Source organism: Xenopus laevis, chromosome 5L (genome assembly GCF_017654675.1).
Source record: "Xenopus laevis strain J_2021 chromosome 5L, Xenopus_laevis_v10.1, whole genome shotgun sequence".
In the NCBI taxonomy this organism is placed as follows: Eukaryota; Metazoa; Chordata; class Amphibia; order Anura; family Pipidae; genus Xenopus; species Xenopus laevis.
This window is the reverse complement of record NC_054379.1, coordinates 113,694,214-113,709,613: the sequence shown is the minus strand read 5'-3', so window position 1 is coordinate 113,709,613 and position 15,400 is coordinate 113,694,214. Positions and strand designations below refer to the sequence as shown.

At 37.4% G+C, this 15,400-nt stretch overlaps 2 protein-coding genes across 4 annotated transcripts in view; both read right to left on the bottom strand.

The window, feature by feature from the left end:
* Nucleotides 1-397: 397 nt before the first annotated feature.
* Nucleotides 398-6,640, bottom strand: gp5.L (glycoprotein V platelet L homeolog). Its single transcript, NM_001093535.1, is given in 2 exon segments — nucleotides 398-2,523; nucleotides 6,583-6,640. A coding segment is annotated over 1 exon segment (1,914 nt). The 5' UTR covers nucleotides 2,512-2,523; nucleotides 6,583-6,640; the 3' UTR covers nucleotides 398-597.
* Nucleotides 6,641-7,948: 1,308 nt separating this feature from the next.
* The window catches only part of atp13a3.L (ATPase type 13A3 L homeolog), an 84,009-nt gene continuing 76,557 nt past the window's right edge, over nucleotides 7,949-15,400 (bottom strand). For all 3 annotated transcript variants that reach the window (XM_041563305.1, XM_041563307.1, XM_041563306.1), the window contains one exon: nucleotides 7,949-14,208. In XM_041563305.1, coding sequence (XP_041419239.1) covers nucleotides 14,011-14,208 — 198 coding nt within the window. In that variant the 3' untranslated portion in view covers nucleotides 7,949-14,010. The remainder of the gene's footprint in view (nucleotides 14,209-15,400) is intronic.

Genomic DNA, 15,400 nt, shown 5'->3' with positions numbered 1-15,400 from the left:
TTGGCATAAAGGAGGAAATTGGAGTAAAGTACAGGAATATAGCAAATATATACAGCCAGACAGACTATGTGCTTTCAGTAGCAATTACATTGACAGATAATTTCAAAACCACTGACTATTTTGAATGGAAAGTTACTTAGAATGACATTTTCTATTATACAACAATATTTCTCAGAAGCGTTTTCTGTTAAATTTTGTGCAGAGAAATTCTAGCAATGATCTTTAAACGTTATATTCAATACCTTTTATCTGCAGTAACAATGATAAAGAATCCACTAAACTATAGTGCAGGTATGAATCTTCGTACCTTAAGTCTACTAGAAAATAATGTAAACATTAAATAAACCCAATAGGCTGATTTTGCTTCCAATAATGATTAATTACATCTTAGTTAGGGTCACTTGCAAGGTACGGTTTTATTATTACAGAGAAAAAGGAAATCATTTTTAAAAATGTTGGATTATTTGGGGATGGGAGCGTCTATGGGAGGCGGCCATTCTGTAATTTGGAGCTTTTTGGATAACTGATCCCATACCTGTACTGCATTATTTTTCACACACATATTTTTTTCTTATAGTAACAGATACAAATGGTTTATTAATTAGTGTGCGTCCTCAACCTTGCCAAACGAGCAGATCTTTCAGCAAATGGCCACCTTAGACCTTGGGGCACTGGATCCAATGGTATCAGTATGCGTAATAAAACCACAGGTTCTGTCAAACCCACAAAGTAATCATTGAGCCTCCTCATTAAGACCAACAAAACACAACACAAAAATATAACAAACATTTTGAGCACAGTGTTAAAAAGATACAGAAAAAAATAGATTTTGTCATAAGGGACAGTGGACATATAGGGTGTGTGTTTGAGTACACCCGCATTGAGGTCTTGCATAGCAGTGGTGGGATTTGTCTCAGAGAAGTCTGTCATTTTCCTGGTTGTGGTCTCCAATGTGGTTGTTGCTGGGGATGTGTTGTAGAGAATAAATTGCCTTTTAACATTAGTAAATGTCGTATCATGATAGGTGTTAGTGCTTTGGGTGTTGATGGGGGTCTGTGAGGTTGTAGTTGTATAGAAATCCATCTTATTCTCTGTTGTTGTTGTATACTGGCACATAAAGTCACCAGTACCCAAGACAGATATATTGCTCAATGTTAATGGAGTATCACAAACCAGTGACATTGGATTATATACTTTATTTTGGTTCTGCTGAAGCCACGTCTTAAAATCTGTAAAATCACAGTAACAAACCCAGGGATTACTGTGGAGATAGACCATTTGCAGACTGGGTAACTCTTGGAATATTTGCCCTGGGAGGGTGTGCAGATTGCTGTTATTTAAGGCAAGAATCTGAAGATTAGAAAGATTGTAAAACATATTCTCTGAAAGAACTTTCAGGTTGTTGCTATAAAGACTAAGTTTTTCAAGTTGTTGTAGATTTTGGAAGAGGTCTTGGTCAATGGACGATAGGTTATTTGAATGCAACGAGAGTTCCAACAGATTACTCAATCCACTGAATGCATCTGCTGGGAGACTCTCGAGTTGGGGGTTTCTAGTCAGCACCAATAGCTGCAAATTAGTCAGATTGCAGAAAACAAAATTTGGAATGGTTGCAAGGTGGGTATCATACAGCCACAAAGAAGTAAGATTTTCCATTTTACCGAAGATCACGTCAGGGAGTTCTTTTAAAGGATTATCATAGAGTGTCAAGACAGACAACTGTGGCAAATGCAGGAAGAGCCCATAAGGCAAAAAATGCAGTTTATTTTTGGAGAGATTTAATAACCGTAGTTTAGGAAGGTGATGAAATGCATCCGGGGCAATGGATTGGATAGAGTTTGAGTAAAGAGCAAGCTCTAACAGGTCGCCGAGGTTATTAAATGCCGATGACGTGATCGTTAACAACTGATTTTCATAAAGATGCAGTTTTTTAAGTTTAGTCAAGGAGCTGAAAATGCTCACCGGCAAATGTGATATTTTATTCCTGGACAGATTTAAAATTATGAGCTCTGTGAGATTCCGTAATAACTCATTTGGCAAACTGGTTAGCTGATTCCTATTTAGGATAAGTTCTTTTAGATGCTGCAAACAGCAAAACAGATTTGGATGAAGGCTAGATAAATGGTTTACACCAATAAACAACTGCTCCAGGTAAAATAATGAATCAAACACACCAGCGGGCAAAGTCTCTAACTTGTTGTTTGTAAGTTTCAGGCTTTTCAATTGAGGCAAACTTTTAAATGCGTCCCTGGTTATGAAAGTTAACCGACTATCCTCCAAGCGAAGACGCAAAGTAATAGGCATGTTACCAAAGCTTTTATCTGTTATCTCCGTTGCCAGGGTGTTTATTATATGGATGTATGTGAAGTTAGAAGGAAGAAGTAATGAGCCAATGTCTTTGATAGATGGTCCTTGGCAAAAGACTGCATCTTTCAACCGGCACGTACACAGAGTAGGGCAAGCGGCTACAAACAGAATGTGTGTAGCAATCAGAAGGTATACGAACGTCATCATTGCTAGGACCTAAAGCGAGAAAAAAAAACAACAGATGAACACACTCATTTAATCATACATGCTTGTGTCAACAAACATTGATATTAATCAACACCTGAGCTTCACACCGTATAGATAAAAGAACAGCTTATCAGTATAATGCCAAATAATAATAATTTACGGGCTGTGTGCTTTGGATGTCATCCTGTCTTCAAAGAACTTGAGAAAAAGTTTAAGTTGCTTGTATTGGGGCTCACCAATGAGGTCACTCCTAACATCAATCATGAGTGCCCAATGTTAGAATAAAAATGGTTTGCAGACATGGGGGTTGAAGAACTTGACTGACTTGCACAGAACCCTGACCTCACCGCAGCTGAATAGGATTCAAGCAGGTCCGGACTGAGAATTAAAATAGGCCCTGGCGTTCAGGTACACAGAGGCCCAATCAGCCCACATAGAGGCCCAAACAGCCCCCACCAGCCCACTAAATACTGACTTTCTATGGCACCTTATAGCAGCCCCTCTGGCATTTGCCAGAACCCACAGATTGCCAGTCCAGACCTGGATTCAAGCCAGGACTGATCACTAAACATCAGTGCCCAATCACTTATGTATAAATGGAAGCAAATCCCACCAACAAAATTTGGTTTGGAATAAGATGTTAGACAGACGAGTGTCTGAAAACTTTTGGTCACATAGTGTATTTGGAGTCATGTTTTAGTTTAAAATAAATGGTCCATCTCAATTGTAGATTGTCCCTGATAGCGGGTTTGTTGTAATGGACTTCATGATGAAATAATATTGGTGAAAGACTCCAAGCCAAGCAAGCTGTCGGAAACATGGCTATGCTAAACAATAGAAAGGTTTAGAAGACAGTTGGTGTTACGAAAACAAACTATGAAGAGAGTCATCTTCCCCAACTGAATCCATGTAAAAGAGTGCTGACCATCTCCAAGGAAAACTAGTTTAAAAGGAATTGAGTAAACCTGGAAGACTCATGGGATGCAGTATACAGCGGCACCTAATGGATGGTATTCAGTATAGTACAATACTGGAATTCGATGGATGCCTATGGGACTTGAAGTATCTCATGGTCTACAGTGACTACTACAGGATGTGTACAAACAAACTTTAGTGAGCAACGGCCTGGTTGTCATGGAGGGCATAGGACTATAACTGGAAGCTCTTCCATTTGGCATAGCAACAGAAGAAACCAAGTAACAGTTGATGTATCTGAAGAAACACCTTTATTAGACATAACATTATATGCACGCACGCGCGCACACACATCAAGACATTAGGTTAGAGTAGTTAGACTATACCTTATAAATAAGCCTTGTATGTTGTATACGTCTTTTGTTATGGGATTTAATGTACACTATGGTAACTCTTTGTAATTGTATTTAGAATAAACTTTTATGTCAATAAATTACCAGAGTCCTTTATATGTTGCTGGTCCATAGTTAAGAGAAAGCCTGACAAGTTATATTTGCAAACCCAGTATTTAGGGGGGGGGGGGTTTATATAGTGTTTCAAAGTAATGGAAAGCCTGACAGGTTGTAGTTGGAAACTGGGTATTTAGGGGGGCTTTTTACAGGGTTGTTTAAGGTGTTTGGATGAGATGGTTCCAATATCACAACTGAAGAGTTACCCTGGAACATTTCCTGTATGACATGGTTGCATTTATACCAAGAACAGTTTTATGATCTATACAATTGAAAAGAGATCAGTTGAATTGTTGCCATACCATGTGTTGTTTGCTGCTCATCACGCATTACTGAATAATAGTCTTGCCCTCTTCCTATAAAGAACTCCAGCATAGGGACAGAAATGTTCATGCCCTAACCTCCAGTTACAATGACCAAAAATGTGACTATTTTTCCTGCAGGAAGTGCACTCTTGTTACAAAAGGGAACTATTTCTGTAATCCCCTGTGCATTTTATCATGTGTCTCACTGCTGTAACAATGACAGAATTAAACATACTTCAAACAATATCCAATTTCAAATATAGGAAAAGCAAAAGTGTTCAGAACAGCTCCAGTCTTTCCAGTAAGAGTTTCAAACAGTCCATGTTTTGCCTACTGCCAGTACAGAGATTTATGCCATAAAGACACAGCAACAGTAGTAACTTATACTGCACATTACTGAAACTTTTAGAATGTAGTACAGGTACGGGACCGGTTATCCAGAATTCTCGGAACATAGGGTTTTCTGGATAGCAGATCCTTCTTTAATTTGTATTTCATACCTTAAGACTGCTAGAAAATCATGTAAAAATTAAATAAGCTCAATAGGCTGGTTTTGCCTGCAATAAGAATTATATATATATTTTTTAAAAAATTGGATTATTAGGATAAAACGGAGTCTATGGGAGACAGCCTTCCTGTAATGCAGAGCTTTCTGGATAATGGATCTCATACCTGTATAGTGGCTCTTAGATACAATGCACTGCTGTTTCTGGAAGTTTTATTATTCTGGCTATGATATTTGCAGCCAATATTATTTATACTTTTACTCACAAACACGCTGAAAATAAAAAGGGATATCCATGCAAAAAAAAAGTTGTTTTTGCATACTCAAAGAAACCTCCCCCTTAATGATATAGATTTACTGTAATGGTTATGGCACATAGGGGGGCCAATTCACTAACTTCGAGTGAAGGATTCGAAGTAAAAAAAACTTCGAATTTCGAAGTGTTTTTTGGGCTACTTCGACCTCGAATCGCAGGATTCGAACTAAAAATCGTTCGATTATTCGATAGTCGAAGTACTGTCTCTTTAAGAAAAAACTTCGACCCCCTAGTACGCCATCTAAAACCTACCGAACTCAATGTTAGCCTATGGGCAAGGTCCCCATAGGCTTGCCTACGTTTTTTTGGTCGAAAGATAATCCTTCGATCGTTGGATTAAAATCCTTCGAATTGTTCGATTCGAAGGATTTAATCGTTCAATCGAAGGATTATTCCTTCGATCGAACGATCAAACTATTTGCGCTAAAATCCTTCGACTTTGATATTCGAAGGATTTTAATTCCCAGTCGAATATCGAAGGTTAATTAACCCTCGATATTTGACCCTTGGTGAATCGGCCCCTAAGTGTGTTGTTGTGTTTTTGCATTTTTATCAGCGATGTCATTCAAATGGTTTACCAGTTGCGATTTCCATTCACCCCAGTGAAAAGATATTTTTGTCTGCTTTGTCCTCTGCAGGAGCAAGTCTTCCTACAGGCGATGTAGTGCCCTTGAGTCAACACTCTTAAGGATACATTATTTTAGTGGATGACCAGGCATATTTTCCTAAACCAGTTGCTCCTATTATTGAGCCATTTCAAATTATTGCACCTGCACTTATTTTTAAATACCCCAAATTATACGGCTTTTTGTCAGTGGGACTTTTGCCCATTCACTATTCAATCCTGTCAGCCACAAATGATGATATATAGAATGTAGGGATGCACCGAATCCACTATTTTGGATTTGGTAGAACCCCCGAATCCTTTGCGAAAGATTCGGCCGAATCCCGAACCAAATCCTGGATTCAGTGCATTCCTAACAGAATCATATAAAAAAACAACACATTGTCAAGGGGCTTCTTACAAATACAAGTTATACAAAGTATTAAATTCATCACTTTTCTAAATATTTATTGCTCAGTGAGGCTACAACTGTATTGTTGCTTTTTATTCCATATATTTCCCCTCTCCAATTCTCAGTCTCTCATTCCAGCCACTGCCTGTTTGCCAGGGTATAAGCCAAGAATGAGATAGCTACTGAAATTCCAAATTTGAGAGCTGCTAAAAAAAAAAAAAACTGCTCATATTTCACACACAACAATAAAATATTAAGACCAATTGCAAATCATATGAATAGGTACTTTAAAGGTGATAGAGCGATTTAATGAAAGAGAACGTAAAAAAAAGGCAAATATTAGGTGACATTATAGTAGACACTTTTAGCACCAACAACCCATATTTTCCCGAGACGGCTCTGAAATACTGTACAGAATGATCAATGGTTCTTACAAAATGTAAACAATTTATTTGTGACATTAGAGCAATATAAATGAGCAGAGGAACAATAGGCTACATACCTCTCCAGAAGATTAAGGGAAAATGGGGAGTTTTTCAGATGAGCTTTAGAAGAGTGCATTGCTGAATGATGTGTAATATACAGTGCATCCTGATGATAACAAGCACTCACACCACAGTCACTAGCATTCAGGAAACACACAGACACTGAAGTAGCTATGGCAGTGTGCTCGAATGTACGCCATATATTTAGTGCTAATGATCTATACAAACTGTATTGACCTAATGTACAGCAGGTGGCAGACAAAATTCAATAATATATTAATATTATAGATTTCATGCATTTCACGGACCGTCAACCTTGTATATTCTACAACATGCAATCTGTTAGCAACCTGGTTTTCTCCTTATTTTGGCCTTATACTTTACTTGCCTTATTCCTAACAGTGTCACACATGAAATAGCTGCCTGACTGTTTGCATATGAAAGCAACTGAATCCTTAAACAGCATTCTGACCGCTGTTGTATATCAAATGCAGGCATGAACAAAACCCTTGGATTCGATTCAATACATTGTTATGGTGCTCTTGCAAATGAAATGTGTTTTTGGAACTGAAAGGGGCAGATTTATCAAAATGTGAGTTTAGAGCTTAATAAATAAAAACTCATCTGCATTCTATTCTTTCCTATGGGATTTTTAGAATTGTATTTATCAATAATCATGATAAATATGGTTCTGAAAATCCAATAGGAATGAATAGATCGTGGACGACTTATTTATTTATTAAGCTCTAAACTCACATTTTGATAAAGCTGCTCCTTAGGGTTTGGTTTATCAAAGCTTCATAGTTTAACTGAACTTTTAGAAGAATATTTAACATATTTAACAATTGACTGCTTGTGTTGAGGGGGAGCCATTATATGGCCATCTATAATCGTTAGTCTGAAAAATTATATTAGGGTACTTCATTTAAAGGACCAGTAACAAAAACATTTTTGAAAAAAATTAGTTTGTGCATAACGAAATAAAACCAAGACACATTTAACTTTAAATTCGCAAAGTCTTTATTAACAAATAACTTACCGATACTCCGCTTGCGCTCTTCAGAAAAGGCTATCCATCATGCGGCACTCAATTTCTCCTCCCTGGTTATCTCCTATAGAAGGCAGGGAGGAGAAATCGAGCTACACGATGGATCGTCGCCCTGTCGGATTTAAAGTTAAATGTGTTTTGGTGGTTTTTTTTTTGGTTATGTACAAACAAATTATTTTTTTGTTACTGGTCCCTTAAATAAAAAAAGAATCTGCTCAAAAAAGCATTTTTTTCCCAGACATCTGGAATTCTGGGTTTGCACATTTAACTGCATGAAGGGAGCCCATATTCCACCACTGAGCCAAACAAAAAGAAAACAAGAAAGAAGCAACACATCCATTCATTTGTATTTTTATTTAAAAGGGCTTAAATCACAAAATGATTTACATGGCTATGTACAGATGTTATATTTACAGCTCTTCGTGTATACTTTTTTTTTCTTTTACAGTAGGGTACCTTGAACAGCAGCAATTTGTTTATATAAAGATGCAGCATCCATTTCCTTACAGGCAAGGCCAACGACAGGGAACAAAGCACAACAGATGGAGATGCAAGGCACAAAGCAACGTTTGAACTCCCTTCAGCTCTAGACCAACTGGAATGTTGAACTTCAGAACTGGGATTATTCCAAATACCGAGTGGCTATACAGATACATAATATACTATTGCTACAGTGTGGGCAACAAGATTTTCTTGAGTAAGTGAATAAAGCCGAATTCTCTCTTGCGATTTCTGTCGCACTGCTTAGACTATAACATGATAGTAGGGGGAAAAGTCTGAATGAATGAAAAGGTACGACTACAATAACTGATTGCTGTTAACTATAAAGCATGAGCTATGCATCTTCTAGCTAACGAACTAGATTTTTTTTTTTTTTTTTTTTTAAGGTGGGCTGGTTGGTAGTGTGAATTATAGCAATTGGTGGTAACTGATAAATATATGGAGGTTTGAGCAACAACAGGTGCAGTGGGTTCTACCCAATATAACTTTAAGCACATGACCTGGCTGATTCCCTTTTATTCTACTTGGTCATACCCAGGCAATCTGCATTTAAGCTGTATCTCACTTATCTCATTGTGAGTTCAAGCGCAACATGCCCTTATTTGTGCGTTTGATGTTGGTTCAGATTAGGAGTCTATGGGAACTCTTCCAAACACATAAACCAGTGTTTTTGGAATGTACAATGCAACTGAATTGTGCGGGGACGTCTCGGATTACTTGTCAGACCACTACAATGTTCTTCTGCCTGTGGGAAATTAGAAAATACCTTTCAACTGAAAAGCATTGAGATCAACTGTTTCTAGCCAGTTGTATCTTGTAATCATTTGAAAATGCAGAAGGAAGCATTCTAATGCTATTACCTGCAAGAGGCATTGTGTCCCTCCCCCGTATGCCAGTAAGCTATGGGGATCAGAGTGTAGAATATTGTAAATATGACGGAAGGGTCTTTAAGTGCAGAAATGGTCGATATAGACCCGATCTGTGTCCAACCAGGGAATGTTTATCAGCCACCTCCCAGGAACAACACTTTGGTTTGTTGTCTGCCTGTGCAATCTCTAACTGTCTATCTAGAAACACATTTCAGAAAGAAATAAACCCTGAAACAGTAGTCGGAATGTAACCCCTGCCTGAAAATGCAGGCTACAATGCATCTCTCAATTTCTGGTCCAATTTAGTAAACGTTACCCTTTTGGTTGCCTTTGTGTCCAAAGAGAAATAAGTTACCATCTTTTCATTCTTCTCATAAGAACTGAACACTGAGATTATGTGATAGCAATTAACATTTAGGGGCAGATTTATTAAGGGTTGAATAATAAATTTGAATTCAATTTTTTTTTAAAATTATTTTGGTGTCCGAATTTACACATTTGAATTTGAATCCACCAATTTAAATGTAGATTAGGATGTTAGATTTTTTTCACCAAAACCATGGAAACAGTTGTAATTTGAATTTTCGCCACCTAAAGCCTGCCGAGTTCATGTGCAAGTCAATGGCAGAGGTCCGTTGAGCCATTTGAGTAAAAACAATTTCACATAAATTAAAAATTCTACCTTTGATAAATCTGCCCATTCTGTGTTCCAGCAGTATTTTGGATGACTTGTATATTAATGTTATGTCATAGTCATAGATATTTATATGAACCCAAAAATACAGCAATCTTATGACAGAGAGGAGCTATAACTCCAAATGTATCCCTGTAGCTTCATGCTGTTCTAGTGTTGGCAGGCAACTTCCTCAGCTCTGGGAACACTGCATATGCTTAATGGGCTGATCTAACTGCTTACTAGGAATGCTGTAGTGCTATACAGGCACTCTGTGGATTCCCAGGGATGTCAAAGAAAGTCTTCAAATATACATAAAGCTTTAGTGGACAAATTTGAAAGCCTGGATTTTCAGAAGGCTCCTATTATTCCATGTTTGTACAGGGGCCTTCTGTCCAAGATACACATTTAATCTAGGGCTCAAGTTTTTCTAGATAAGAATGTGAACAGCTAAAAATATGCAATGTCCCAAATTTGTACTATGCATCTTCAATAAGTTATGAAATATGTGCTTTAAATTAGGTTCTCACCCTGGACAGTGCAAACAGGTTGTAGGTTTGAGGTGAAACAAAGGCCAACATAGAAAACACTTGCTCCATACAAAAAGGATACTGCATCATTGACTCCAATACACTGTACAAAAACACAAAGTACAATAAAGCACAGAAGAGGGAAATAAATAAAATAAATTATTGCAATAATTAAAAAATACGTTTGTGATAAAAAAAAAAAAAAATCGCAAGTTTAACTCCTTCGCCACTGGACGTATTCAGCAAAATAGCAGCGAATGGGGTAATAATAAAAAATAGGATATATAAAAGCCCTCTTGTATGTGACTTATATCATTTGATCAAGCATTATTTGCAGCATTCTTTACAGATGTATAAAATTTCCTCCCCAAATCTAACATTAGCAATAGTCACTTGTGGAGACAAGGTCATTAATAGGACTAGAAGAAACCAGTGACATTTACTCAGAAATTTGTTTTTTCTTAGGTGTTATTTACACCACTTTTTAATCATTTTTTTTGCCAAACTACATACACATTTTGTTTATTTTTTTCAAATATTCTATTAGGTATAAGGGCCCACTGTAGTTTGTAGTTTACTTTATATTAACATGCTGCTGCTTAGCCATGGGGCAGCCATTCAAGCACAGGATACACAGTAGATAACAGATAAGTACTACTATAGTTTATATAAACAAGCTTCTGTGTAGCCATGGGGAACATAGTGGTGCTATAGGATGTTGTTCAGATTTAGAGAACCGCACATTCACATTTCTAATATAAGTATGGGATCTGTTATCCAGAATGCTCGGAACCTGGGGGTTTTCCAGATAAGGGGTCTTAGGTCTATTAAAAAATCATTTAAACATTAAAAACCCAATAGGACTATGTTGCTCCCAATAAGGATTAAATTATATCTTACTACAGAGATGTTATTTGGTTAAAATGGAATCTATGGGAAATGGCTTTCCCGTATTTTGTAGCTTTCTGGATAACAGGTTTCCAGATTAAGGATCCTATACCTGTATAGGCGAGCAATAAGGGAAAATGAATCTGGCTATGTAAAATGATTTCTGACATTCTGGGCTCATATGAAATGCATACAACACATGGCAGTTTCAATAACGGAGTATATGTCACTGGAACAAATAGCCCTCCTGCTGAGTGGGGTGTTCACCTTGATAACACATAGTGATAAGATCAGTAAGCAGTACTAGACTTCCAGCTACTGCCAAGGGGTTCATTATTCTGCTCTCTAGTACAGAAAATATAAATTAAAAACCCTGAGGGATACTCTATTTCTTACAAATGTATCCAATAATAGAAAAGAGCTAATTCATTCTTATACATATATACTGTATATATACTTATTATATACTAATCAATTTGTTTTCCGGTGAAAGCCAGAAATTATTGTACAACTGTGCGCTCATATTAACCAGCAGTATGTACAAATGCAGCTCAACACAACAACACGCAGAAAGAAAAGAAAAACATGGAGCTTTTGTATAGCTGGTGAGTAACTGAAGAATTTAAGGAAAAAATGAATATCTGTATCCTCGGAAAACAAGTATTTACAGAACTTACTTAGTTGGGGGGGAGAGAAAAGCATTAAAGGGTTAAAGGCCACAATTTAAAGCCCTTAGTAGTAAAGTGGAAAAGCTGCCATTTCTTCTCAGTACAAAGGCGAGCAGATAACCTTGTGCTAAAGCTGGAAGAAAGCTTTAGTTCATCAACAGCTGAGCAAAATGAAACATTCCAGGCACATAAAGGGTTAAGTAAAATGCAGCATATTAAGCTTCCCAGACTTTAAGATTTTACGCATAACGGTTTACTGTGAATTTCTCATTTGAGAACCTGATAATCGGTTGTAATAAAATGAAATGTGGGGTCAGTATCAGACTGGGCCATAAGGAAATCGGATATCCTGGGCCAACTCTCAAAATAGTTTCCTGTATACTGCCATAGTAGTTAAAGAAGCCTATGGTTATGTGTGCTATGGTGCAAATAACAGAGGTGATATAAGCACATCTTCCTTGGTCTAGCTTGGGTTATTTCATTCACTGAATGCCCAGACTCCAGGTCACACCACGCATATACAGTAGATAGCTGTAAGTCACATCTAGTACAGCAATAAATTTAGATGCAACTTAATGACTAGGCCAAACCCTGGTAAGACTACTCCTTTGGCTATGAAGTAGGTACATGTACACGGATAGAAATCAGCCACAAATTCAAACATCCTTAGGCTGACAGGAACTATTTTTGCTAGATCGAATGAGAGATTCAACATTTAAAATGGTAGCCAGGAGAATATAAAAAATCTTGCCACAGACATTGGGCTAATTCACCTCCTGATGAAGCCCTGCAGTTAACTAACCAGTAGCCCCACATAGGTGATCAAGCATTACAAATACTGATATAAGGGATTTAAAGTGACCTTTAACCCTCCAGTGCCTGGAAAGTAAAAACGAGTCGGCTTAATGGTCAGTGATAATACTGAACCCACAGCAATATGTCATATAATTCACAGCTCTAAGGTCAAAAATGCATAGATATAGCAAGAAACAAATATAAAGTTCTGGTTCCGTTTTAAAAAGACGCTCCTACAGAATTAGAATTTGGACCGGGACATGTTTTATAGAGGGGTCAGAACAGTTTCATGCACAAACACTTTATGTTTATGGACAAAAAATACAACTTAAAAAAGTTCTACTGCCAGAGAAAGATCTAAACATGTCACTTCCTATGGCTAATAAAAGGAACTTCTGTTTATAGAATGATTAGTTTGTTTTCAAATTGTTTCTCTCAGACAAGTATAAACTTAAAGTCTATGCCTATACTAAAGTTACTGCTTGAAGGTTCTATATAATTGTATGAACACATGTGAGTGGGGTCTACCATTTGGCTTGCCCTACCATAAATCAGTACTTACCCAGCAATAAAAACGGACAGTTTTGGGCTGCAAAAAAATTGAACCCACTAAATCTGCATACTTTACTACTTAAAGAAAAACAAACATTGGACAGAGACATGGTTCCCTCTAAGCCGTCCGCTGGTGCACACAATTTTTGAGGGTAGCTCAAAAAAAAACAACGTTTTGCTTATTTTGACCCACTTCTGTGTGTACACATAAGATTTTGCCTTAGGATGGCAAAGAATACAATAAGTGTTGATAAATGCCACCATTATGTTTGTGTTCTGTTTGATGCAGCTGTGAAAGCATGAGTTAGCTTAAAGTACTGAATTCAGTGATGAAAAGCTACTTCAGGGCTGTTACCGAATCCTATTAGTAGGAATACTGTTTGCTCCAATACTTTTATACAACTTCAAAGTGATCAATATTACAAAAGAACTGCACATATTCTGAGCAGAAATGAGTGGATTACAGACACTGTCACCAACCAGTACAGAAACATGGACAGCACCAGGCAGCATTGGCCCAACTGGCAGAAGAAACCTTTCATGTAATACTGATTTTCTTTTTGTTTTTATGGAAATGATGTAAAACCAATATTGATTCCAGTAGGAACTGTTATGTCATTCCTTGCCTGAAAGGCAGGAGAAACAATAGCTTTGTTGGTAGACATTTTTGCTGCCAAACAAGAAAGTGCTGCACAGATTTCATTTTGTGGGATCCATTCAGATGATAAAGGGAGACATATTCATGGCCACATGTTCGGTTTCTGAACAGAAGCACTCCACTGCTCCAATTACTGTATAATATATTCATCAATTGTCATGTAGATTCAACTGAAGTCTCAAGGGCTCATCTGGATGTTAAGGGTTAAAACAAACAGACAAAAAAAAAGCACAATAAATACACGAGGACACCGACAATATCTGCTACGTCATAGTAATGATTTGGTAACCGCCGTTTGCTTGTGTTGTCAATTTCGCTTCTGTTGTGGTTTTTGGCTTTGGTGGCCAGTCTGGATCGACTAATAGTTTCTGTGCTAAGTGCATGTATTTGGCTTTGGGTGTTTTCTTTCTACAGGAACAAAGCCAGGAGAAAACCCCATCAGCAAATCGGTCAATGGCACCCTATAAGAAGAAAAGAAGCTTTAGTTCAGTGTAGGACATTAATTTGACTAAAAGCTTCATATAAATAAAGGAGAAATCACTGCGTGGTGCCAAAATGAGGCAACCCTCCCAGTGATTGTATTAACTTATCAGATACCCTGAACCGGTGCTCCTGTTAGCAGAGAACTGCACTGATTCAAAGTTCTCCCAGCAACCACCACAGAGTGATCCTCTCTTTCCCCTTTGTCTTACTTTGCTACCTAAGAGCCGGCGTACTCACAGTAAAGTGAACAAGATTCGCTCCATGGGGCTGGACTGGTGCAGTTTTCTGCCAATAGCAGCACTGGCCTGAGGTATCAGGTAGGTGAATTCAATCGCTGGAGGGTAATACATTTTGGCACCTCTCCCAGTGATTTCACCTTTCTTACTTTACAGAAAACCCAGTATTATTTTAATTCATATATATTGCAATCAATTTAAATCAATTTCACTTTAAATTAGTAGGCTATTGAGATATATTGATTACAGAAACCCCAGCATATTATTTTTATTCTTCTTTGAATCTCATAGGATTAGTTGCTAGTGGTCCTTAACAACATAGGATTTTCTGCCTCATTGTATTAATCCTTTTGCAAATACAAATACAATATATTTACACGTTTTAAGTATCATTTAGAACATATAAGCCTTATTTTCCTTGCTGCATCTGAAAGCTAAAACTATGAAGTTCTGAAAACCAGCATGGTTAGTGGCTGTGAATTCTTGTGACATTAGTAGGAGCCAATCCTAAAGCAGTACACTACTAACACTTCAGAGCAGACAAATGCTTTTTACTCTATACGGTACTTAAATCATAACCTATATCGGAAAGTACCTTCCTTTAACCTTTAGCTCTTAAGCTATAGTATGTGGCTAGTGAAATACTTAACTTTATACAGTCTAGAATAGGTGAGCCATTTCATGGAGTCCTCAATTTGAGACAATCTATACTTTTGCTGTACTAGGACTTCCCGCCTACTCTGACAACTACTCTAAGGTGTCTTTTTTTGTAAACAGGTACTAAATAATGTATTAATTTCATGCCTATAACCTATAATCCTATCACAGACCGTAAAGTTTATTTTCCAACCCCCCAAAGCACCTCTCAGCCACTACTGGCTGATGCACCATATTTCTTTCTAAACAAACTGCATGCAGTAACATTGAGGGTCAA